This window comes from Chlorocebus sabaeus, chromosome 14 (genome assembly GCF_047675955.1).
Source record: "Chlorocebus sabaeus isolate Y175 chromosome 14, mChlSab1.0.hap1, whole genome shotgun sequence".
Classification (NCBI taxonomy): Eukaryota; Metazoa; Chordata; class Mammalia; order Primates; family Cercopithecidae; genus Chlorocebus; species Chlorocebus sabaeus.
In genome coordinates this window covers 26,037,724-26,063,028 of record NC_132917.1, presented here as the reverse complement: position 1 = coordinate 26,063,028, position 25,305 = coordinate 26,037,724, and the positions used below count along the sequence as shown (strand labels likewise).

The following is a 25,305-nucleotide window of genomic DNA, read 5'->3' as shown; positions in this document are numbered from 1 at the left end:
AGCTGCCTCTCCCACTTAAAAACTGTGTATGAAAATACAGAAGATATTTTGTTTCTCAAATGGATTTACAGCAGGGTTCCTTTCAAAACAAGCACACCAAATAGAAGTGTTTGAAGAGTCATAAAAGTGTGAATACCCTGTCACAACCCCATTCCTATGAAATTATCCTCGGAAAATAAAGTAAATGAAACAAAAATATTCCAGATTGTTTACGCCAACATTTTTTTTTCTTTCTTTTTTTATTTTATTTATTTATTTATTGAGACAGGGTCTCACTTTGTCACCTAAGCTGGAGCACAGTGGCACCATCTCAGCTCACTGCAGCCCCGACCTCCTGGGCTCCAGTGATCCTCCCACCTCAGCCCTCCAAGTAGCTGGGACTACAGGCCCGTGCCACCACACCCGGCTAGTTTTTTTGTATTTTTTGTAGAGACAGGGTTTTGCAATGTTACCCAGGGTGGTCTCGAACTCCTGAGCTCAAGCAATCCACCCGCCTCAGCCTCCCAAAGTGCTAGGATTACAGGCATGAGCCACCACACCCAGCCTATGGCAATATTTATAATGGTGAAAATCTGGAAACAACCTAAATGATTAACTGTGCTGTGCAGGGTCATTATTAAGTAATCTCCTTGGTGGAATACTGCACAGCCTATGTTAAAATATGTAAAATAATTAGAAAAGAATGTTAAGTGTCTTTCCAAATGGTTCTGTTTGATTTCATTTTATCTGTATTCGTCCATTCTCCTAAAATTAGTTTTAGAAGAAAATATCAAGCTTACAAAACATTTATTAAAATCTCTTTTCTTCTCTATTCCCCCTTATTTATTAATTTTGCTGATGAGGGCTCAAGAATAACACACATGAAGTAAAACCTCAAATAACACAAAAGTCTTCCTTCAGTTTGAAATTCTAATCTCCCTCACCACAATTGCTGCAAACTGGGCAGCGGGAGGGAAAACGCACTACACAACCAATTATAGTTTCTTTCCAAATGTTGTTAATGAACAATAAAAATGCCCCTAAAGCTAAAGAAGCAAGTGAAGAAATCGATAATCAACAAATGTGATTATCTGATCCCATATAACTAAAGGCTCAAACAGTTTACAATTCTACTCAACAAGAAAATGGCTTATACATACCCACTTACAATAGGAACTAATTCCTCACAATAATTATCCAGCCTTAAAATCATTTGTAATTACAGTAATATACTCATTACAGAAACAATATCTGAAATTAAACATCTGGATATTATCCAAAATTTAGAAAATATCCCAAAACCCTTACAGCTACTATAATAAGCTACTTTCTTTTTAAAATTTTCCATTGCCTCCTTTCTACTCGGAGGCATTTATTGGTTCCATTTATAAGAGCCAAATTGAACCAATTTTGCTGTAGATTACTCACCACTCGTACTCCATAATGGATGTGGGCCAGAGTAAAAGCCGTTGTTAATGTATACAGGAGAATGCTCTCAATGTAAGAGGCTACTCCTAGGTTTACCACTAAGACAACCAAGAAGAGAGGAACCAGCAACCAATTCAAAGTTGGACACCGGGTACTACTCATTTGGCAAACAATCAGCTGACACTGGACGTTAGTTTAAAAAAATAAGAGAGAAAAAAAGAAAAATTTCATTAGCAAAGCACTTCCAAAACTAGTCATTCCAACATTTGAAAAGCATTCAAGTACCTGAACCAACACACTTACATTATCTAAGTTCAGAAGTTCTCAATGCTTAGGGGCCCGACTGGACCCCTGGCCCTGCCCAAAAACCCATGCACCCTCACAGTGTGTGTCAGAAGAGGCTGGAAGATAACTAACTGAATAAGGATGCTATAGAAGGCATTCTTTCACTGGGCAACAGTTTGAATAAAAGAAATTTCTCTCAATTTTAAGACTCTATGATATGTTAAAAAAAAAAAAAAATTCAAAATAGCCTCTCACACCCCCACACAATTAAGTTTCTTTATAGCAATGAAGAAGTGCTACCTCCAGTTCAGTCCCATTGCCATAATTAATATCTCAAAACCTCTTTGGCTCCTTTATTTTTGAAGAGCTTACTTAAATATAATTCTTTCAGAGAAACTTTTTATACAATGCATTAGTGTTTTTAGATGTTTAAACCCTATAAAGTCAGCAGGACTTGGGATATTACACACGTTACAAACATGGAAACATGAGTAGCTAAGTTACAAAATAAAAACTTCTAAGGAGCTGGCCTGAGCTAGAACACAGACCTTCTGGCTTTCAGGACTATCAGGGTCTTTTCTCAACTCCTGATCTCTGCCTCCTGGCTGCTGTCTTGCACAGTCCAGCATGGAAAGGAATTTATAAAAATAGGTTATTACAAAGGTTTAAATTCCATGTTCCTAATCTTAAAATCAGCTGATTTTTAAAGTGTGTGTTTTCTCTTTCTCAAAAATCTCTTCCAAGCTTCCTAGAATAATCATTTAAGTCTACAGCCATTTCAGTCATACTGGTAATATATTTACAGTCTAAAGGGAATCTATAAATTTTTTCCATGAATTCTTCAGCAGGCAACCAAAATAAAAAATTCAAGTGTGCCACAGTTCCAAAATACTACTGTAGTCTCCAATCCTATTGGTTTCAAAGGGCAAAACAAAATAATTTTCAGCATTTCAGTTTTTGAGGTTACTATTCTTTCAAATTTCTAAAATAAAAATCTTTAAATTAAAATCTGTTTATTCTAATATTAAAGATTTTTCAAATTATCAAATTCTGTCATACAGTCCTAATATATATTATGATTTTTAAAAGAAAAAAACTTACTGTGCTGTTGGCAAAGGCTGTTCCAACCATAAAGTAGAATACTCTAGGATGTAGCTCTAAAATATCTGAAGGTGACCAAAGGATCCACACTGTAGACAAAATGAACAGCAAGCATGGAGAAAATAAGGGAACCACAGCTTCATAGACTGAATTGTGTTTCAAGGTGTTATTTTTATAGCTTCTGGAAAAAAAAAATCAAGTAATATTAAAAAATTAAGTAATATAAAGAACATTATTACATATAAATTATACAGAACTTGTACTGTAGTTTATAGTTTCCTTAGTTATACACTTATTTTATACTCACAATAATCTTGTGGCATAGACAGAACCAACATCATTAATCCCATTTTACAGACAGGCTAAGTGAGGATAAGAGAATTTAAATTTACAAAACCTGCTACCAAGTGGCAGGGCCAGGGTTAGAACTGAAATCTTCTGACCTCTAGTCCCATTTCTTTCTCTTTAAACCAAACTATCAACTGCTGTGCTAAGAATATAAAGATGAATAAAATTTGGACTTTGTTCTATGAGATATTCTAATGGGGGAAATAAGATGAACATAAAATATTAGAAGAGTACCTCAAAGTGCAGCTTTGACACAAAGTGATAGAGAACTTAGAGTGAGACAGAGCTCACAAGAAAGACTCTGAGGTGCGACTGGCATACCACATCTCAGTATCTCTAAGCACACAGGAGGTTATACAATACATGCTTGCTCAGCTGAAGAGAGCTCCAAATTCCAGTCCTGCTTCTGCCACTGATGACACGACCTCGGGCAATATGTTGCCCAATCAGAGGCTGGCTGTTATAAGATGAGGAGAAAATGTAGAGAAATAATCTCTACATCCTTCAGAGCTTTAAACTATATGGCTTCTATAAATGACTGCCAGCTCCAATAAATGAAGAAGTTTAATAGAGCTTGGTTTAACGTAAATAAGATTCTGCTACGCAGATTTCGGAGCTAAAGGATGAAGTGGGAAGTATAAGAAAATGTTTCAACCAGAAGAAAAAGGAGCAAAGGAAACAGTGGGAGCAAAATTACTAAGGAAGGAAAGAGCAAAATATATTCAGGACACAATAGGCAAATTCAGTGTGGCTGAGCAAAAGTGGAGAAGCACACAGATCAGAGAAATGAAACTCCACCTGAGCAACTCCCTTCTCCCCACAACCCTGACGGGAAGTTCTACAGAAGGGCTATTTAAGAAAAGTCAGCACAGGTCCAGTTTGATCCTAAACTACACACATTCAGAATTTTTATGATCTTGCAAAAATTTTTTTTTTTTTTTTTTTTGAGACAGAGTCTTGCTCTGCCACCTGGGCTGGAGTGCAGTGCACGCCCTTGGCTCACTGCAACCTCCGCCTCCCAGGTTCAAGCAATTCTCCTGCCTCAGCCTCCTGAGTAGCTGGCATTACAGGCACGCGCCACCACACACGGCTAATTTTTATATTTTTAGTAGAGACGGGTTTCACCATGTTGGTCAGGCTGGTCTCAAACCTGACCTCATGATCCGCCAGCCTCGGCCTCCCAAAGTGTTGGGATTACAGGTGTGAGCCACCGTGCCTGGCCTCATTAGAAGACTATTTGATTAGTCCAAAACCATAACAAAAGAACTAGTAGTTTTGTGCTGTGTTTGAAATGACTACATTAGCCACCACAGACACCCCAAACTATCCTACCCCATTCTAGACTTAAAATATAGGTTTTGTGACCTTTTCAAAATGTCCTGATTCTAAAAGGAAAATAGATCCCTAAGTTCAGCTAACAACTGCTAAAACTTCATATTTCTTGCCCATTTAAAAAATAAAATACTTACCTGAAAAAGTTTAGTAAACTCATTGGAAGAGTCACACACAACGCACAACCTAAAGGGAATAAGTATTCAATTATTATGTTTATTCAAGAGCGATTATTACATTATCACTGAATCATGCAAAACAAATATTTTTAGACCCCAAACATTTCAGGTTCAAGTTTACTTCTGTAATAAAATTAAATACATTTCTAAACAACATTTACAACAGGAAGACTGGCAGTACAATTTGGTGATTCAGAGGGCAGACTCAAAGAGCCAGCTGGGCCTCAATTTCAACTGTACCATGAACTGATTATGGGACTTCAGGCAAGTTGGTGTTTTACTGCCTCAGTTTCCTTATTTATAAAATAGAGATAACAGTTGTAGCAACCCCACAGAGCTTCGAGAAGTGAATGAGTTATGACATGTTAAGATACCTGGAACGGTATGGGGTACCGAAACTGCACAGTAAGCATGACCTAATCAAAGGGGGAATCCTGTTGCTTCACATTTATTTTTTACCTTCCTAGCTTTTTTTTTTTTTTTTTTTTTTTTTTTTTTTTTGGCAAACAGGGTCTGGGTATATTCCAGGCTGGTCATGAACTCCTGGGTCAAGCAATCCTCCTACGTCAGGCTTCTGAGCAGCTGAGACTACAAGCATGAGCCACCGCACTCAGTCTTCCTAGCATTTTCAATTTCTCCCCTCTAGCTACTTCCATCCGCACACTGGTTCTCTTCCCACAAACTTTAAAACAAAGATGGCCTTCCCAAGAAACCTTCCCATTGATTCTACTGTCCTCACTATCTACTATCTTCTTCTGCTTTGTCTTATCATTTGCTAAACTTTTCAGTTGTCCTCAATTTCTTAGAACTTTTTTATTCACTGTGTTCTAACTTTGCAGAAATTATACTCTTGAAATTTACCAAGCTTTCCTAATGTTCAAATTCAGTGTCGTTTTTTCATTCCTGACTCCTAAGTGAAATGCCTTGGTTGACTATCCACTAAACTGAAATTCTTTCCTCCCTTTGTCTTTGTGATGCCATTCTCCCTATGGTTCCACTAGCCATCTCACCATTTCATTCTGTATCCTTTGTTGGCAATTCTACTTCCTGCATATTACTTCTGGGTGCCCCACTGTACTCACACTCTCTCTCTCTCTCTCTCTCTGAGAATCTTCTTTTAAAGCTCAACTACAAACTTACAAAAGATGATTGCAAAATCTAGTTACGGACTCTTGGGCAAACTCTAACAATCTGAACTTTAGATTCCAGTTGTACAATGGGGATGGGTTGAACTATTTTCTAGTGTCCCTTACATCTTTAAAATTCTTTGATCCTATGATCTATAGTGATATAGGTTCCTAATTATTTTCTCTCTCAAACTCTGAATCAATATATCTGGCAAGCTGCTGGGCACTTCATTTGGATGTTCCATCGTCATGCAACATATTAGCCCATTTGTCTATTCCAGTTACCTGGTGACTCTACTTGGTTTGAGGGTCAATGCAGCTATGGCCTTAAAGATTAAAGGTAGAAAACATTCCTTGTAAACAATTCCTAAGACATTTGGCTTAAAACAAAGACTAGAACCCAACAGAAATCTTATCTCTAAAAAAGAAGTACTCTGCTACTTCCAAGCCCAAGTAGAATAAAGTTCTCCAAATTAGACGAACTTAGAGGGGAATAAAGTTCCCCAAATTAGACGAACTTAGAGGGAAAGGAAAGAGAAGACCACCTGAGGTCCTCAGTGTTCTCAGAAATTTTTAGCAGCTTACTCCATGTCAAGCTGGGAAGCACTGGAGGGGAGCCAAGGCTAAATGAATTAAGGCAGAAGTACTCGTAGCTCTGAGGTGTTGGAAATAGGCTGATACAAACTAGCAAAAGATTTGCCACCAAGAGTAATTTTAGTTTTAAAAATATTGAAATAACTATCTCAAGTATAGTGAGCATGTAGAAAGCCGGGGCTCTATACAGGCTGCCAAAGAGAAAGGCTGCATCTTTTGTTTCTTCTCTTTAGTACTTAATGTACTTTCTGTAACGAGTACTTAATTGTTAAATACTTGTCTATGAAGCTCTATGTTTCAAGTAGAGAACAGTGATAGAGACTATACATATGCAGACCTGCTTTTCATCTTGCCACAAGTGAAGGCCCAGAGTTCATAACATAGGAAACTTAACAGCTAGAGAAAAATCAGAGTAGAATTTGTTTTTTTTTTTTAAAAAAAAAGGACCAAGTTGAATGAGATACAATCCAAGGATAGCATGGTCATAAAAAATATTTTCGTTCCTCACATTTCCAGTTTATTTATTAAGTAGGTACTTCAATTAAAACCACCAAAACAAAAAGTACTTTAAGAAAAATTAAAAAGAGAAACAATAATGGGGAAAACTATAATCTATATTAAAGGATTAATATACCTAATACATGAAGAGTTTCTAAAAATAAAGGAAATGGCAAATAACCCTATAGAAAAAAAACCTGCTTGAGAGATGTAAAATACACAGAAAAAGACATACAAACGGCTCTTAAACCTAGAAAAGCTCATTCATAGTAAGAGAAAGGCAAATTAAAACTGTACAGACATCATTTCTTACCTATCAGACTGGCAAAAATTCAAACGTTTGACAATATACTATGTTGGTAAAACTATAAATTAACAAGCACTGTCATACACTGCTGGTGGGAAAGAAAATCACACAACCCATATGGAGGGGAATATGGGAATATTTAGCAAAACAGCACACACTTGTCCTCTATAGCAATTCTGCTTCTAGGGACCTCTTCCTCAACACCCTGGCAAAAATATGAAAAGACTGATACACAAGACTATTCACTGTAGCAATTTGTACAACAGCAAAAACTGGAACTAACCCAAATGTCTATTGATAGGGGGATGGTTGAACACACTATGGTACATCCACACAATGAAGTGCCAGGCAGCTGTAAGAGGACTGAGGAGGATTCTTATAGATCACTATGGAGTGATCACTAGGATATACAATTAAGCAGGGGGGTGGGGAAAAAAGGCACAGTATATAGTAAGGTACATATAGAATGGAATGCTACCATGTATCTATGCAAGTGAGTGATAAAATGAAACACAAATATTTACTTATAATAAGAAAGAAACAATGAGGAAAGAAAGGATTGGGTAGCAATAGAAGCTAGACTTCTTTGAATATAACTCATTCTGTAAATTTGACTTTGTTATCACAAATATTTTACATAATTATAAAGGAAAAATGAATTTTAAAAGAAAAAGTAATTTTTAAAGTAAAACAAAAAAAACCTAGATGTATAAATCCACAGCTGGTGGCATAACCACAGAGTGGTGATTTTAAAACATAGTAAACTGACTGGACACACCTGGTGAGACAAGTCATAAGGACAAATAAAACTGCAAAATAAACAAAATCTTAATTTTCAGTTTTCCTCTGTTTGCTGATTTAGGTACTGTTTTATGAGACTGTTGTGAGTATTTCATGGAATAAAGCAAGTGAGTATTCTGTGTCACTGAAAACCAAGGATTTTGTCATAGGTTTAAAGGAGATAAAAATGTAAGATCAATGAGGTTAAGAAAAATTCTGTACTATCAAATTTGCTTTCAAATTATCAGTATGTATTTATGAGGTATTTTATCATAAAACTAAAAACTTGATTTCCTTACCTATCCATTGAATGAATGAATTCCTAAGCCATGATAATCAATGTTATTAGGTGAAGTTTAACCCTTAATAGTTTAAGGTAGCAGGTTAAAATATATACATATATATAAGTATGGTAAAGTGATGATGTAAACTTTGTAGCAGATGGAACATACAAAACCTAAACCCGTTACTTGCCTCCTAATGTGATGCAATAGAAAGACCTCCTAATGTGATGCAAAAGAATGCAATACTTAATAAGTATTGTTCCCCAGCACGTCCCCGACCCCCAAAATTAAACCTGTGACAAACTAAGCTCACGGATCTATCATTTACAGGAAAAGTGAGGAGTAGAGGAACATGTTAAACAATGCCATGAGACCGCAACCAAGAAAATGTAGAATCTAAGAATTCTGTTGGCCAAATGACCCACTTTCTTCAACACATAAACTTCAAAGGAAAAATAGCGAAAAGCAACATAGATTAAAAGACATTTTTAAAAAACGTATTTATTTATTTAGAGACAGTTTCGCTCTTGGCCGGGCGCGGTGGCTCAAGCCTGTAATCCCAGCACTTTGGGAGGCCGAGACGGGCGGATCACGAGGTCAGGAGATCGAGACCATCCTGGCTAACACGATGAAACCCCGTCTCTAATAAAAAATGCAAAAAAAAAACTAGCCGGGCGAGGTGGCGGGCGCCTGTAGTCCCAGCTACTCCAGAGGCTGAGGCAGGAGAATGGCGGGAACCCGGGAAGCGGAGCTTGCAGTGAGCTGAGATCCGGTCACTGCACTCCAGCCTGGGAGACGGAGCGAGACTCCGTCTCAACAAAAAAACAAAAAAAAAAAACAAAAAAAAGAGACAGTTTCGCTCTTGTCACCCAGGCTGGCAATGGCGCAATCTTGACTCACTGCAACCTCCACCTCCCAGGTTCAAGTGATTCTCCTGCCTCAGCCTCCTGTGAGTTGGGATTACAGGCATACGCCACCACACCTGGCTAATTTTGTATTTTTAGTAGAGATGGGGTTTCACCACGTTGGCCAGGCTGGTCTCAAACTCCTGACCTCAGAAGATTAGCCTGCCTCGGCCTCCCAAAGTGCTGGGATTACAGGTGTGAGCCACCGCGCCCAGCCAGATTAACAGAAATTTAAAAGGCATACCAACCAAAGGCAACTATATAGGTACTTGGCAGCTATAGAAACACATCAATTGTGGTTCTTTTACAGAAATCCTTATCATTTAGAGATACACAATGAAGTATTTATGGATGAAAAGAAACGATATCTGGGATTTGCTTTAAAATAATCTAAAGGAAGGAAGGTGTCTGTTAATGATGGCATAAAAAGGGAGGATAATTCTTCTCACAAATAATGATTAAAAACCAGACAAAGATACTTAAAACAACTACTTGAAGGTACTAGAAAATACTCAAGGGCAGAGAGAAATTCGAGAAACATTTACGGTTGAAACACTGGGGAACAACTCCGAGTTTGTGGCTTGCCTACCCCGTCCCAGCCCAGATGATGGAAAGCCACAGTCTTCCTCACCAGCTTGTGGAAGCAGATACCATAATTCAGAGCAGCAGAGGAACTCGAAAGCAGGGTGGGGGGTATTGTAGAAGAGAGAGATGCAGAAGAGTTGAGATTCTAAATCTGAGAATATACTCTGCCCAAATTCCTGGGTATGGATGCTAAACTAAGCAAGCAAATAGAAGACCCCACAGAACATAGTGAAAGAGAAGGCAGAAAATAGAGGACATGCTGTCCTTGAAAGACAGAGGTGTTCTTGGTGAGATGTGAGTCTGTTGTCTCTCTCACTAAGTGTGTTTCCAACCCACACTCAGACTGGGCTGAAGAAGGCAAAACTCTCACTGGCTTGAGGGTTGGGGGTAGAACACAATTGCTGGAAGAGCAGCTGAAGATTCAGGATGGGGAAACTCCAGAAGCAAGAAAATCACAGAGAGGTGAGCGCCAAAATCTCAGTATTGACTTTGCCCAAATCTTTGGCTGACCACTGAACTACACAGACACAAAGGAGACCCCCAAGAGACCCAGCTAAAAAAGCAGCAGCTAAAAGCTGAAAATAACCAAACGGAGACAAGAGCTAATATACAATGTGATGGGACAAATTTTTTCATCTGAGTCCAAACAAGTTAAATGCCTATCAGAACAAAAAAACAAAAATCCTCAGAGCGGAACAGATTATAGTCTCCACAAATGTAATCTATAATATCTGGTTTTCAACAACAACAAAATTGCTAGATATGCAAAGAAATAGAAAAAAAAAAGGCAGTTAACAGAAAATGACTCTTAAGTGGGCCCAGATGTTGGACTCAGTAGACAGACTTTAAAGCAGCAATGTTAAATATGTTCAAAGAACTAAAGGAAAATATGATAGATAATAATGAACAGAAGAATCTTAACAGACAAATGGAAAGTTTAAAAACCAAATGGAAACTCTAGAGCTGAAAAGTACAGTAACTTTTTTTTTTTGAGACAGGGTCTTACTCTGTTGCCCAGAACCTGGCACAATTACAGCTCACCGCAGCCTTGACTTCCTGGGCTCAAGTGATCCTCCTGCCTCAGCCTCCCAAGTAATTGGGACTACAGGCATGTGCCACCATATTCAACTAAATTTTTCTATTTTTTGTAGAGATGGGATCCCACTATGTTACCCAGGCTGGTCTTGACTTCCTAGCCTCAAGCAATCCTCCCACCTCAGCCTCCCAAAGTGCTGGGATTACAGGTGTGAGCCACTGCACCCAGGGAAAAGTACAATAACTTAAATGAAAGATTTCCTAGATGGGCTCAACCACAAATTGGAGATGGCAGATGAAAAAAAAAAGCAATGAACTTAAAGATAGATGAATAGAAGTTATCCACTACAAAGAATAAAGAGATTAAAGAAAACTTAATAACGCTGCAGAAAATTACTTTTAGGACAGTATCAAGCAAACCTGTGTAACACACATGTAAGTGGGGTCCCAGAAGAGAAGAGAGAGGGGAAGAAAAAATATCTCAAGAAGTAAAACTGTGACTGAAAACTTCCCACATTCCATCAAAAATACTAATTCACAGGTCCAACAGAGTCAACAGCTCAACAAATACCAAGACAGACAAACACAAAGAAAACCACACCTAAGTACACTATAGTCAAACTTCTGAAAGCCAAAGATAAAAACAGAACCTTGAAAGCAACAAGAGAAAACTAATACATTACAGAGTGACAATGATATATGAGCTGACTCAGAAACAATGGATATCAAAAGACATTAAAACGATGTATTCAAAATGCCAAAAGAAAAAATTCAGGCAAAATCAATACATTTTCACATAAGTAAAAAGAGAGAATAAACTGCTACCAGACCTGCACTATAAAAAAACCTAAAGGAAGTCCTTCAAACTTCTGGGAAAGAACACCAACCACATGGTAGGTCAAATATAAAGGCAAATGTGTCAGTAAGTAAAATAAACTGTATATTATAACACAACCCAGGGGGCTAAGCAGGGGGCTAGAGAATACTGGCACATTTCAAACAAGATTGGCACTGGTACTGAAAAGAGTTGAGACTGGATAACAGTACATAGGGGTTTATTATATAAAAGTAGAAACATTATAAAGAAAATTATGTGCCTATTAGAGTACACACTTAACATTAAAAAATATATCTCATATACCAGAGGATTCTGTCTTATCTAAATTTAACATTTAAATGCAACATGCAGGAAACCTGCCCATAGGACAATCAAAAGGGTCACTACATAATTGGAGAAGAAAAATAGCCTCTTTGAGGTAAAGAAATAACAGTTTATACAGGCATCAAAAATGAACATTTGATAGATTTCAAGATAGCTCCTAAAATATGTAGACCAGAGCTACAGAAAAAAGCCCAAACCATTCCTTTTCTGAAAGCCAGTGCCTAATATGCTGTCTTCTTTTTTTTTTTTTTTTTTTTTTTTTGAGACGGAGTCTCGCTCTGTCGCCCGGGCTGGAGTGCAGTGGCCGGATCTCAGCTCACTGCAAGCTCCGCCTCCCAGGTTTACGCCATTCTCCTGCCTCAGCCTCCCGAGTAGCTGGGACTACAGGCGCCCGCCACCTCGCCTGGCTAGTTTTTTGTATTTTTAGTAGAGACGGGATTTCACCGTGTTAGCCAGGATGGTCTCTATCTGCTGACCTCGTGATCCGCCCGTCTCCGCCTCCCAAAGTGCTGGGATTACAGGCTTGAACCACCGCGCCCGGCCTAATATGCTGTCTTCTAAACAGTTTCTAAGCCTTACCTAATTCCCATTCCATTACCAAGGTTCACCAAATGGGAAAGGGTTATTTTTTTAATTTATTCTTTTTTTTTTTTTTTTGAGACAGGGTCTCACTCTGTCACCCAGGCTACAGTGCAGTGGCACATGCAATCATAGCTCACTGTAACCTCCAACTCCTGGGCTCCAGTGATCCTCTGACCTCAGCCTCTCAAGTAGCTAGCATTACAGGTGCACACCACCACACCTGATTAACTTCAGTTTTTTTCTACAGACAGGGTTTCACTATGTTGCCCAAGCTGGTCTCAAACCCCTGGGCTCAAGAGATTCTCCCACTTCGGCCTCCCAAAGTGCTGGGATTATAGGCATGAGCCACTGTGCCTGGCCTATTTTTTAGATAAGAGAACAGAACACAGGACATAGCCCACACATATACCTTTTTACTTCTACAAAGGTTCTCAGTGCCACTCCTGGGGCCCCAAAATAACAATCTAGATTTCTCTTTACCTCTTTCCATACCACTAATACCCTCCTCCACTCGGTCAATCATCCTATAGATATCCCCTTTAGCTAAAATCAAAACAGAAAGATTACCACCATAAAAAATCTTTAGCAATCAGTGGGTTAAGAAGGAGGATATCTGAGAGGAATAGAAGCTTAATTTTTTGAGTGGATACATTATAAAATAATCTCTACATTTCATCTGTCCTGTATTTCATACAAACTAGTAATTTTCAACTTTGAGATAAATATAAAACCTATACCAAATGTGGACCCTCCAATACAGCCTAGGTTAATCTGAATAGTCACTTTGTCAGGCTTGTGTGATCTATTTTGGTATTTCCCTCTGATTAGAAATAGCTGATGCTGAACAAAAAAAACCCCAAAACAAAGAAACCTTATTTTTCTTAATGGTTAGGCTGAAATCCTACAAGGTTGTAGGGTTGTTCTGCCTCCTGGAGGTTTTGTGAGGCAAAGGGTGTTGTTGCTTGTTATAGTCAAATACCGGCTCTTTTGATAACAAAGTGATGGTTAAAACAGGCTTCAACATGGAGCTTCTTACCAATAATCATTGAAGTGAATAGGTCTCTATATAAGAAATTAAACAGGAAAGGTTCATACCAGGCCTCAACTCCCACAACCGCAGTCACTATGTAGACAAAAGAAATAGTCTGGAAGGAAAATGCAGACAAAAGCATACAGAAGCATTAACGCTAGAAAGATCAGGAGTCACCATGCTTTATGCAGCATTAAGTCAAGTCAAACAGTTTTAGTAAAAGCAAGAAGTATGCTTATATTTGGTATGTGGCAAGTCTTCTTACCTTTTCTGGCAAGTCTTCTTATCTTTAAAAATACAATCTTTTGGCCGGGCATGGGGGCTCATGTCTGTAATCCCAGCACTCTGGGAGGCCGAGGCGGGCTGATCACCTGAGGTCGGGAGTTCTAGACCATCCTGACCAACATGGAGAAACCCCATCTCTACTAAAAATACAAAATTAGTCAGGCATGGTGGTGTATGCCTGTAATCCCAGCTACTTGGGAGGCTGAGGCAGGAGAACCCCTGAACCCTGCAGAGGTTGCAGTGAGCCAAGATCCCGCCATTCCAGCCTGGGCAACTATAGCGAAATTCCGTCACACACACACAAAAAAAAAAAACGAAAAAAAAAACAATCTTTTAGCCAACAATGCTTTAAAATAACCAACTTCTAGACAATGCAAGCAACTGGCCATCATCATTTGGAGTACTTTAACAGCAACTCATAAATTGGTTAAGTTGTAAGATGATCCAAATTTACCCACCCAACCACTTCCTTCAACAAACACTCCAACCTCTGATTTCTTTACTGGAGACGTAGGTGCAAATGGGCAAAATGGCAACATAAAAAGCTGGGATTCAAAGGCAGGGAGAGTTAATAGCAAGGCCATTAAAGTAAGAAAAAAGAAATCTCTCTACACACTGAAAAGGTGGCAATGAACACAAAAAGTCAACCATTCAATTCTATGTGCATATCTTTCTTTACAAAATCAAGAGTTCAAATGAACATTTAATAACATTAAGAAATTGTTAAATTTTTAGTGTAATACTGGCATTGTGATTTTTTTTAAAGGAAGTTCTTAGAGATAGTGAAGTATTTATCATATATCAGAAATTTCCTTTAAAATAATTGAGAAGGGCTGAGCATGGTGGCTCATGCCTGTAATCCTAACACTTTGGGAGGTTAAGGCAGGTGGATCATTTGAGGTCAGGAGTTTGAGACCAGCCTGGCCAACATAGTGAAACCCCGTGTCTACCAAAAATATAAAAATTAGCCAGGCATGGCAGTGGGCACCTGAAATCTCAGCTACTCAGGAGGCTGAGGCAGGAGAATTGCGTGAACCGGGAGGTAGAGGCTGCAATGGGCCGAGATTATGCCACTGCACTCCAGCCTGGGTGACAGAGTGAGACTCCATCTCAAGAACAAAACAATACAAAACAAAACAAAAACAAAATAATTGAGAAAGGGCTCAGGGAGGTTATACACGAAACCAGAATAACCACATGTGCTAATTGCTGAAGCTAACCAATAGGTATATTAGGGTCTATTCTCTCTACTTTATCTTAACTATTCTCTCTACTTTACTATTCACTATACTATTCTACTTTTTTGAAATTTTCCATAAATAAAAATAAAAAATTTTAAAGTACATATCAATTCTAATCAAAAAAGCCTAAGAGCAATAAAGAAGCAATGACAAAAGCTTTCTAAAAGTATCATGGCAATGTTGAAAATTTAAGGCAGAACACATACTTACCACCTGGCTAATGTCATATCCCCATGGCAGGAAAAGAATCCCTGTGTTATACTTTTCCCAGTGGGACAGGATGAAAGAAAACAAAACTACCCATAGCAGGAGATAAAGAACAAAAACACTGACACCAGTCGATCCTCTTCCAAAGATGGAATAAACAGTTACAACAAAGTAAACACATGACCAACTATCCAGGCCATGATCAAAAAGCTCCCCTAAGGGAGTGCTAGAATTGGTTCTGCGAGCTTGCTTTCCGTCCACACCATCTGCAACAAAAACAAACCACAGGAAAAGTTCAACATATGCACCAGGATGGAGAGAGTCTTCTTTAATCAACTGGAAAAAACAAAACAAAACAAATCAGCGTATCACAGAAATGTTAAGTATGGCTATCAGCCGGTACTACAAAAATCTAATTATTTAATTCTACACTTCAAAGAGTTCAGGGCCAGGCACAGTGGCTCACACCTATAATTCCCACACTTTGGCAGGCCAAGGCAGGAGGATCACTTGAGCCTGTAAGTTTGAGACCAGTCTGGGCAACACAGCCAGACTCTGTCTTTACAAAAAATTTAAAAATTAGCCAAGCATGGTGGTGCGGACCTGTAGTTCCTGCTACTCAGGAGGCTAAGGTGGGAGGATTGTTTGAGCCCAGGAGTTTGAGGCTGCAGTGAGCTATGATCATGCCACTGTATTCCAGTCTGGGTAACAGAGCAAGACCCTGTCTCTAAAAAAAAATTTTAAACAAAAAACAAAGATTTCAGAAATAAAATATATAATTTTTCAAAGTTTAATCTAAAAATCAAAATGTCATATTACACTGAATGGTGTCAATTTCACATCTGAGAAAGCGGCATTTTACTTGGACTCTGAACACCTCCAAATCTACACAACTATTGGGTTGTTTCACTAGCCACAAATTCTCAAGCTTCCAGCAAACATGCCATAGTAATTCCTCACAACTTATCTCACCCCTCCTTGCTCTAGGATCCAAAAGTACTTCAGTCACAACATCTACTTTATCCTGTTTGAAATCATAATCACTTCTTTATAGATCTACTGCCCCCATAATCTTAAGTGCTTTCAGAAAATGCACATAGTGGATATTCAGCAAATATAAGAATTGAATTTACTGAAACTAATGTGCTATTCTTGGTGCTATAAGGATTGGAAGAATCTTAGAATAAACTGTTTGTGCCCTCAGAGTATTTACAATTGAAAAAGGAACAGGCTGGGTGTGGTGGCTCATGCCTATGATCCCAGCACTTTGGGAGGCCAAGGCAGGAGGATAACCTGAGGTTAGAAGTCCAAGACCAGCCTGGCCAACATGGCCAAACTCTGTCTCTACTAAAAACACAAAAACTTAGCTGGGGATGGTGCGCATCTGTAATCCCAGCTACTTGGGAGGCTGAGGCAGGAGAATCGCTTGAACCCAGGAGGTGGAGGTTGCAGTGAGCTGAGATCACACCATTGCACTCCAGCCTGGGCAACAAGAGCGAAACTCTGTCTCAACAAAAAAAAAAAAAAAAAAAAAAAAAGAGAAAGGAACAAAACATGATAATAAAGCTATGGTATATCACAAACCATAGAAGAGTACAGATAAGGGAAAGGTTCTCTTTAGGCTAAGATAATCTAGAATGGCTTTTCAGGCAGGTGAAATCTGAGTAGAGGACATAAAGAATGAGTTGGATTTCAGCTGATAAGACATAAAGAAGTATGTCATTTCAAAAGGAGGGAATGCTATCAGCAAAACACACTAGGGTGGAAAAGCACAATGCATGTTCAGAAAATGCCAAGCACTTTAGTTTGACTAGAGACTAGCATGTGAAGAGTGAAGTATATAAAAAGGTTAAAAAGGAGGTTTGAGCCAGTTAAAAGTTGTAGGGAATATGGGGAGTTACTAAAGGTATCTGAATAGAGAAATGACAAGAATGAAAGCAATGCTTCAGGAAGAGGCACCTGACGGTGTGAATGACAGGCTGCAGAGAGGGACACTAATTAGTAGGCCTCAACTGAGATGAAATGCAGTAGGAATAAGAAGCTGGTGGTAGGTGAGACATTGAGGAAATAAAAAGGATAAAATGCAGCAAAGATGAGGCATAAGGCCTAAGGACAAGAAGAGAATCTCCAGTTTCTATTCTGGGTAATGAAGATAGTGGTAGTGTTAATAGAAAAAAGGAAGTCAGAAGCAGCAGCAAGACTGACAGACAAGATGCAGAGCACAATTTCAGATACGGAAATTGAAGTGTTAGTGAGATATCCACATGGTAATGTCAAGGAACTCAATCCAAGGGTACTTATTAGGAACTCAGAACACAGGTGAGGGCTAGATATAAACAAGATATAAACATGGGAATCTTAACGAAGACTGTAGAGTGAGACTCACCATTACCAAGGGAATGAGGAGAAAGCCAGAGTTTAGGATAAAGCACAGTGGAACACTTTCATTTTATAGGCCGAAACAGAGGAGCCTGTTAGAGACAGCCTGTCTCACTGAATTATACACTTTTTCGCCCAAAAGAAACAGTTTTGTTAACTAAGTGCTTTAGAATTAGGCTAATTGTAAAAATTCAGAATGAGGAATTAAAACCTCTTATAATTAATGTTAATCTTGCTCACCAAAGTATATTCCCCAGTGCCTAGATCAGTCTGTAGCATAATACATTGTTGAAGACTTTATGAAAAGATGAATCCCAAACTCCCTATCCAAATACTACAGATTTCTGTCATACAGGGTTGGGAAAGTTTTTGCCCTGAAGTAGCTAAAATATTCCCAGAAAGTCTTTTCTCATTATTTACTGGCTTAACAATTTTCCATTTTCAATGTAACTCCTATGCAGTTATTACAATACTCAATTCATAAACTACGTATTAATTAGGTTTTATACATTTTCTCACTATACCCATTCCATCTCCACAAGTCTGAGGTCCAGATACGCTTTAGAATTCTTTTTTCTTAAAACGGTAATTCAGGGCATATATCATATATTATCAGAGACTCCCCAGTAGGACACAGAGCAGCATCCTGTGATCAAACATCTAAGTATTTCTATAGCAAAATGTCATGAATAGTCACACTAGGTAGAATAAAGATTATAAACTGCTTCATGTTCATTCAAGACTGGTTTGCAACAAATAGTTCATGTCAGGTCAGGATTTTTGCCAAAAACTGTGGGCCTAGAACACATAGATGGTACATCAAAAGGATCTTACGGAGTGTTGTCAAAAGTCAGAGCTCACGGGTCACTCTCAACTTTTCCCTATTCCTCTCAGCAGTCCTTGGCAACCAAATCCTTCAGCAGCACTTAAAGACCTGCTCATCTGTAATAACAAATGCGCAAAAGCCTCTGCCTAAATATGTAGCTTTTAACTAAATTTTCCCCTAATTCTTCTAGATGTCACTGATTTCTTCCTTTTCCAAACTCTTGCAGCTCTGGTCAGCATAACATCTACCATATCAGTATTTAATCATGTAGCAGGTTATGCTGGTTTTATGAGAACAAGTTGCTTTTATCTGAAGAGATCTAAGCAACTTGAAGTCAGGGTCTGCTATTTTACATGTATTTAAACACTATGTACTGAGTGTCTACGATACTGGGGATAGAGTAGTGAACAATGCAGTACTCACTTTCACAAAACTTAACATTTTAGTTAGAAAAGAGAGATAACAAACAAGCAGGAAAGTAAGTAGATAACATGTTACATGGTTTGAAGTGCTATGGAGAAAAATAAAGCAGGGAAGGAGGAAAGAAGAATGCAGGACAAGCCATGTGGATAATCCTAATGAACAGCATTCTTGGCAGAACAGACAGTATAGTCTAGCACAGTAGGCTTCCCTGCCCACTCCCTGACCACTCTCTGTACCAAAAAAGAATTGATCACTTCCTTATGTGTTCTCCCACTGTGTTCTATCATAGTATCTGTTTTTTAATTATTACATATGGTAGTATTACTTCCCAAACTTAAGCAAAACTTATGTCTCATTCCAGAGGTTGGTAAATACTTTTTAAGGGCCGCATGATAAATATTTTAGGCTTTGCAGGCCATAAGTCTTTGCTGCAACTATTCAGCTGTGTCTTTATTGCAGGAAAGCAGCCATAGACAATATATTAAGGAATGAGCATAGATGTGTGCCAGTAAAACTTTACTAACAAAAATAGGCTACACATCAAATTTGGCCCACAAGTAGTGGTTTACCAACTCATCTTATTCTGCGAAACCCTCACAATGAATGACAATATTTTTTGTAGAGAAACTCAAAAACATATTTATCAATTTGAACAGGATACTAATAAACTCTAGTTAAAATGAATTAAGCCCAGGAGAAAATGTTATTTTAATAGGTGGCTATCCTTGCTGATTCACCAGTCACTGACTATAGTAAGTGTTTACCAATTCCTTACCTAGAGTGTAGGCTACGAAGTTGAGAATGCCCACTACAATCCAAACCCAGTCAGGCACATGCTTGTGACCTGGTGCTGAAAAGGAAAGCAACTAAGATTTTAATACAGTTTAAGTATAGTAGTTCTTACCATAGCATATACTGACAGTGAGAAGTGTTGCTATTTGTTCATTAGAAGTTAAAGTACTTCACAATATATTTTGAATCCAGAATTAGGTAAATAATATCAGGAAACTGATAAAACCAAAAAAACAATTCCCAGCCCCTCATAAACAGTAAAGCATTTATTTTGAGCTTTTATCAAAACTCAAGACTGAGTGTTCACCTTTACTTGAAAACAAATACTTTTCATGCGCCCACAATGAAAAATAATGTATTTTTGGAATTTAAATCTAACTGCATTTAATCTAATTCTTGTTGTTTATGATTGTATTACAAACTTGTATTGAGCATTCACCTTATCCTTTCCTATACTATTAATTAGCTAGACAAAAGACCTTTTGATTTGGATATAGATAGATCACCTCAACTGAATGATTTGGGCATCAGAATCATTCTGAAATATCTGGAGCTCACTTTTTCCCCTAAGACAAAACAACTGAGAATCAGAAAGTCTGGGTTCTAGTCCTGGCTTTGTAATCAACCAGCAGTGTAACCTTGAATGTATCATTTAATCTCTCCCATCTTGTATTTTCCAAATATATTGGGAATAGATGGTTTATCTGGTCCTTCAACTTATATGATTTGAGGAGATATATATAACATTTACATATGTTTGCTTCCCTTAATAACTAAGTAAACAATCTTATTTAGAGTTGTCAAAGAAAATAATATTTCTAGTTACAAAGATACATTCTTTAGGGTGTCCTCAGGATTAAAATACAAAAAAAAATAAAAAAATAAAAAAATTTTTAGAAACCCACAATACCCAAACAATGCTTAACAAAATTTAATCTTACTCTTTATTCACGTGTACTTTATGATCTTCTCATGCTTCAGAGTTGGCATTTCCAGCTTCAATTACCATTTCATTACATGTACAGAAGCTATGACTAAAAGTTTCAGTAAAGTTCCGCATACGTATACTTTCAATATTCAGAATTTCTATATCAAAAGTCTTGGTGAGGCGCAGTGACTCACACCTGTAATCCCAGCACTTTGGAAGGCCAAGGCAGGTGGATCATTTGAGGTCAGGAGTTCAAGACCAGCCTGGCCAACACAGTGAAACCCTGCTCTACTAAAAATATAAAAATTAGCTGGGCATGGTAGTGTACACCTGTAGTCCCAGTTACTCGGGAGGCTGAGGCAGGAGAATTGCTTGAATCTGGGAGGCGGAGGTTTCAGTGAGCCAAGATAGCATCACTGTACTCCAGCCTGGGCAACAGAGCGAGACTCTGTCTCAAAAAAAAAAAAAAAGTAAAAAGCGTCTTAAGTGTTTGAAACTCCAGATTTTTCTACTAAAACAATGTTGTCAATGGTATTCAGTTTCTCCAGGTCAGTCCAGAAAAGTCTGCTGAACTCATACACAGATGAATTATAACACTAACACTCCTGACTACATCATTTCTAAGTATTACTGTTGGAAAATAAATTCTCTTAGAATGCAAAAAACGCCCATCTATCTCCATCTTTCTATTCCTCTCAATGCAATCAACCGACTGAACAATAAAAACAAAACTTGTCTCCAACTATTCCCTCATCATCCCAATTCTTTGGCCTGGGGCAGAAGCCTGGTGTGAAACAGAGTGAAGATAAAACAGGTGAGAGAGAAGATGTTGGTGCAGAGGGCGGGAGCAGGCTGACCACTGGCTCCAAAAGGGCCTCCTTCCACTCTTCCCCAGTAAGGGTCCAGACTTAGCAATAAATACTTAAGGTCTAAGAACCATTTTCAGAGGAAACTAGGAGTCATTCAAGTCAAGTGGGGATTCAGGGAAGGAGGAAAGACAATCACATTTCCTTCAGAAGAAAGGGGATTTTTCTTTCCTGACTAGAAAAGGAGAAGGGATATTCCTAGAGCTGACAGGTAAACTGAGCCCTATTTGTATTCATGTTTAGGCAAAGTTTTGAGTTTTAATTTTCCATCTTCATGCAAACCCAATTATTCTTTATCTGCCAAAACCTCACTGCTTTTTAGACAACATCTCTAATTCAACAGGCAAGATGCTGCCATTATAACATCCAAAATTTTCTGGAAATATGAACATTTTAACACAACCAGAAAATAAGCAACCACATTTCATTTTTCTCTACTCAGACATTTTAAATTTTATAATAAAGTAATATTCTTACCTGAGGCATAGAAGTCAGGATCAAAGTATGCCATTAGTAGAAAATTGAATACAACCAGCAGAAAGCCAGAAAAAGTTATCAGATTGGGCGCCAGCCAAGTAGGAAATACCTAGTTTTGCAAAATAATTATAAAATAATTAAAGTAGAAGAATCTCTGTCCAATATATACAACATGCAAATTGAAGTCATAAGTTTGAAAGATCATATGGAGAAGTTATAGACATGTAAACCATAATCTCCATTAGCATTATTTCTTCCATCCTCTATATTTTAACTACCTCTGTAATTAGCAAACTTCTATAACATTAAGTCTATTTTAGAAAATTTTAAATGGGATTTTACAAAAATGACAAATCCTAGGGTATAAACTTCAACAGTATGATAAATCAAAAGGTATGTGACTAAGGAAACGGAGGATGGGAAGGGTAGTTTCTCTAGATATCTTATGAAACTGAGAGTTGCATTTATAATACTCCATAAAATAGGTTAAAATCTTTAAAACGTACTAAAACAAGAAAGTACATGCATATTAATTATCTTACCTTTACTATAGTGTTCCAAAATGGATGCATGACATACAGAGAAAGTGGATTGGTATCCACAGCACTGTACTGTTAAGAAATTAAAGAAAATATTCAGAGTAAATCCTTGTCTACTAGTAAACAGAATAACATTTCTCAAATGAAAATAATAGTAAAGCCAGGTGCAGTAGCGCATGCATATGACCCAGCTACTCAAAAGGAAAGAAAGTAATAGTACAAAAATAATACAAGCCAAGCATGTTGGCTCACACCTATAATCCTAGCACTTTGGAAAGGCCAAAGAGGGCGGATCACTGAGGTCAGGAGTTTAAGACCAGCCTGGCCAGTGTGGTGAAACCCCATCTCTACTAAAAATACAAAAATTTGTTGGGCTGTGGTGGCACACGCCTGTAATCCCAGCTACTCAGGAGGCAGAGGCAGAGGTTGCAGTGAGCCAAGGCTGTGCCACTGCACTCCAGCCTGAGTGACAAAGCAAGACTTGAGTCTCAAAAATAATAATAATAATAATAATAATACAAAAATAACCTGGAGAATACATCTATTTTTATGATGTCCTAATCTGAGTAGCAAAACTAGAATAGCAATATAAATGAGGCAAAGACTATCAAACACAGTCAGATACTATTTTTATGGGAGAAGGAAAGGGTCACAGGGTAAGTCTAAAGATCAACCCCAAATCACAGAGTTAATCACAGCGGTTGTTTCATTGGCACATACTCATCCAGAGTCCAAATCGCCAGGATAATCACTGACTCATCCTTCACTCTCAATCACCTTTTACATTACAGTGTTTCAGTAGAGAAATTTATATCGCTTACATGTCCTCACTTATTGCAGGATCAGTAAAATGCACACTGCATGCATTCAAACACTAACCACACACCTTCTCAACCTCCTTCATCCCTCTCATCTTAGAGGAATCTGGGTTTCCTCTTGATACCATTATGATACATTTACTAGCTGTTAGAGCTTGGGCAAGTTACTTAATATCTCTGCCTTAGTTTCTTCACCTGTAAAATGAAGATGATAGTCCTTACCTCAAGGGATTGTTATAAGGATTAGATAAGTGAAAATAGTACCTGACCTACAGTAAGTACTATGTAAGTATTAGCTATTATAATTACATATGTTTTAAGTTCTAAAGGAATGACAGATCCCCATATAGCAGGATACTGAATTGCATAAATATGCAAAGGAAGACAAAATAGGTTAGGGTTGTATGATAAGGGAGCTTATTCCCCAGTTACTGAGCTATTTAATAAGAATGTAAAGGAAATTTTAAAGGACATACATAAACATGTAAAACTTTAAGGGTCATGTTGATAACTTATTCACTCCACACATACACTGATAGGTATGGGGAAGAACGGATACAAAACTGGTAACAGACAAGTCTTGAACTAGGTAATATTAGCCTAGTTCAAACCCTCCTTGAGGGTTCACAGTATTACCTGGGTGATTATTACCTAATTCATCCATCTGAAATTTACATATTATACTAGTCACACACTTGAAAAAGTTTTTCTTTTTTCTTTTTTTTTTTTTTTTTTTTTTGAGATGGAGTGGCTCTGTCACCCAGGCTAGAGTGCAGTGGCACGATCTCAGCTCACTGCAACCTCCACCTCCCGAGTTCAACCAATTTTCCTGCCTCAGCCTCCTGAGTAACTGGGATTACAGGTGCGCACCACCACACCTGGCTAATTTTTGTATTTTTAGTAGAGATGGGGTTTCACCATGTCGGCCAGGCTGGTCTTGAACTCCTGATCTCAGGTGATCCACCTGTCTCAGCCTCCCAAAGTGCTGGGATTATAGGCGTAAGCCACCGGGCCTAGCCAGCTTTGCTTATATTTTCTATGTATGCTCAGTATGTACACAAAATAAGTAGTAACCATTTGAGTATCTGATTTTTAAAACTCATAATTAAAGATAAAAATTTCTTTCTGAATAAGTTTTGTGAATATGCAAGAAATACATCAGTGTTTCAAGACTTAAAAGTGTGATGGAACAAAGAAGTAAATAAATAGAAAATGTTGAAAATACCATTAGCAAAGAGTGAACCAGTAAGCCAAATGTTTATTCAAAAGACTCCATGTCTGAGGTTCTTCCATTTCTCCAACCCATCCTGACTAAAATGAAATTAATTGGACAAAAGATCTGAGACAGTAGTAAGAAATGACAATGGGCTGGCCAGGCGTGTGGCTCATGCCTATAATTCCAGAACTTTGGGAGGCTGAGGATCATCTGAGGTCATGAGTTCAAGACCAGCCTGGCTGACACAGTGAAACTCCATCTCTACTAAAAACACAAAAACAAATTAGTCAGGTGTGGTTGCACACACCTGTAATCCCAGCTACTTGGGAGGCTGAGACAGGAGACTCACTTGTACCCGGGAGGCAGAGGCTGCAGGGAGCCGAGATTGTGCCACTGAACTTCAGCCTGGGCTACAAAGCAAGACTCCATCTCAAAAACAACAAAAAAGAAATGATGATGGGTAATGTGGTTTGCTTCTAATGGCCAGAGGTAGAAACTCTAAAGCTGCATCCAGCCTCTCAGCAGAAGCCCACTTTAATAAGCACAGCAGTCGCCTACTTACCCAAGGTTTCATTTTAACCGTAGCCAACCAGGGTCGGAAAATAGGGGAGTACAGTACATACAGATGTTTTGAGAGAGAGAGACCAAATTCACATAACTTTTATTACAGTACATTGTTATAGCTGTTCTATTTTTAGTTGTTGTTAATCACTCACTGTGCCTAAACTTTATCACAGGTCTGTACATATAGGAAAAAACATTATATA

At 38.2% G+C, this 25,305-nt stretch overlaps 1 protein-coding gene across 1 annotated transcript in view; it reads right to left on the bottom strand.

Moving 5' to 3' along the window:
• Positions 1–25,305, bottom strand: part of SELENOI (selenoprotein I) — a 49,079-nt gene that overhangs the window by 7,965 nt on the left and 15,809 nt on the right. Inside the window, exons 2-9 of the mRNA XM_007971243.3 lie at positions 22,508–22,576; positions 21,966–22,074; positions 19,678–19,752; positions 15,278–15,540; positions 13,548–13,656; positions 4,611–4,659; positions 2,794–2,974; positions 1,408–1,590 (exon numbers count right to left, since the gene is read on the bottom strand). Of these exons, the coding sequence (XP_007969434.2) occupies positions 1,408–1,590; positions 2,794–2,974; positions 4,611–4,659; positions 13,548–13,656; positions 15,278–15,540; positions 19,678–19,752; positions 21,966–22,074; positions 22,508–22,576 (1,038 nt within the window). The remainder of the gene's footprint in view (positions 1–1,407; positions 1,591–2,793; positions 2,975–4,610; positions 4,660–13,547; positions 13,657–15,277; positions 15,541–19,677; positions 19,753–21,965; positions 22,075–22,507; positions 22,577–25,305) is intronic.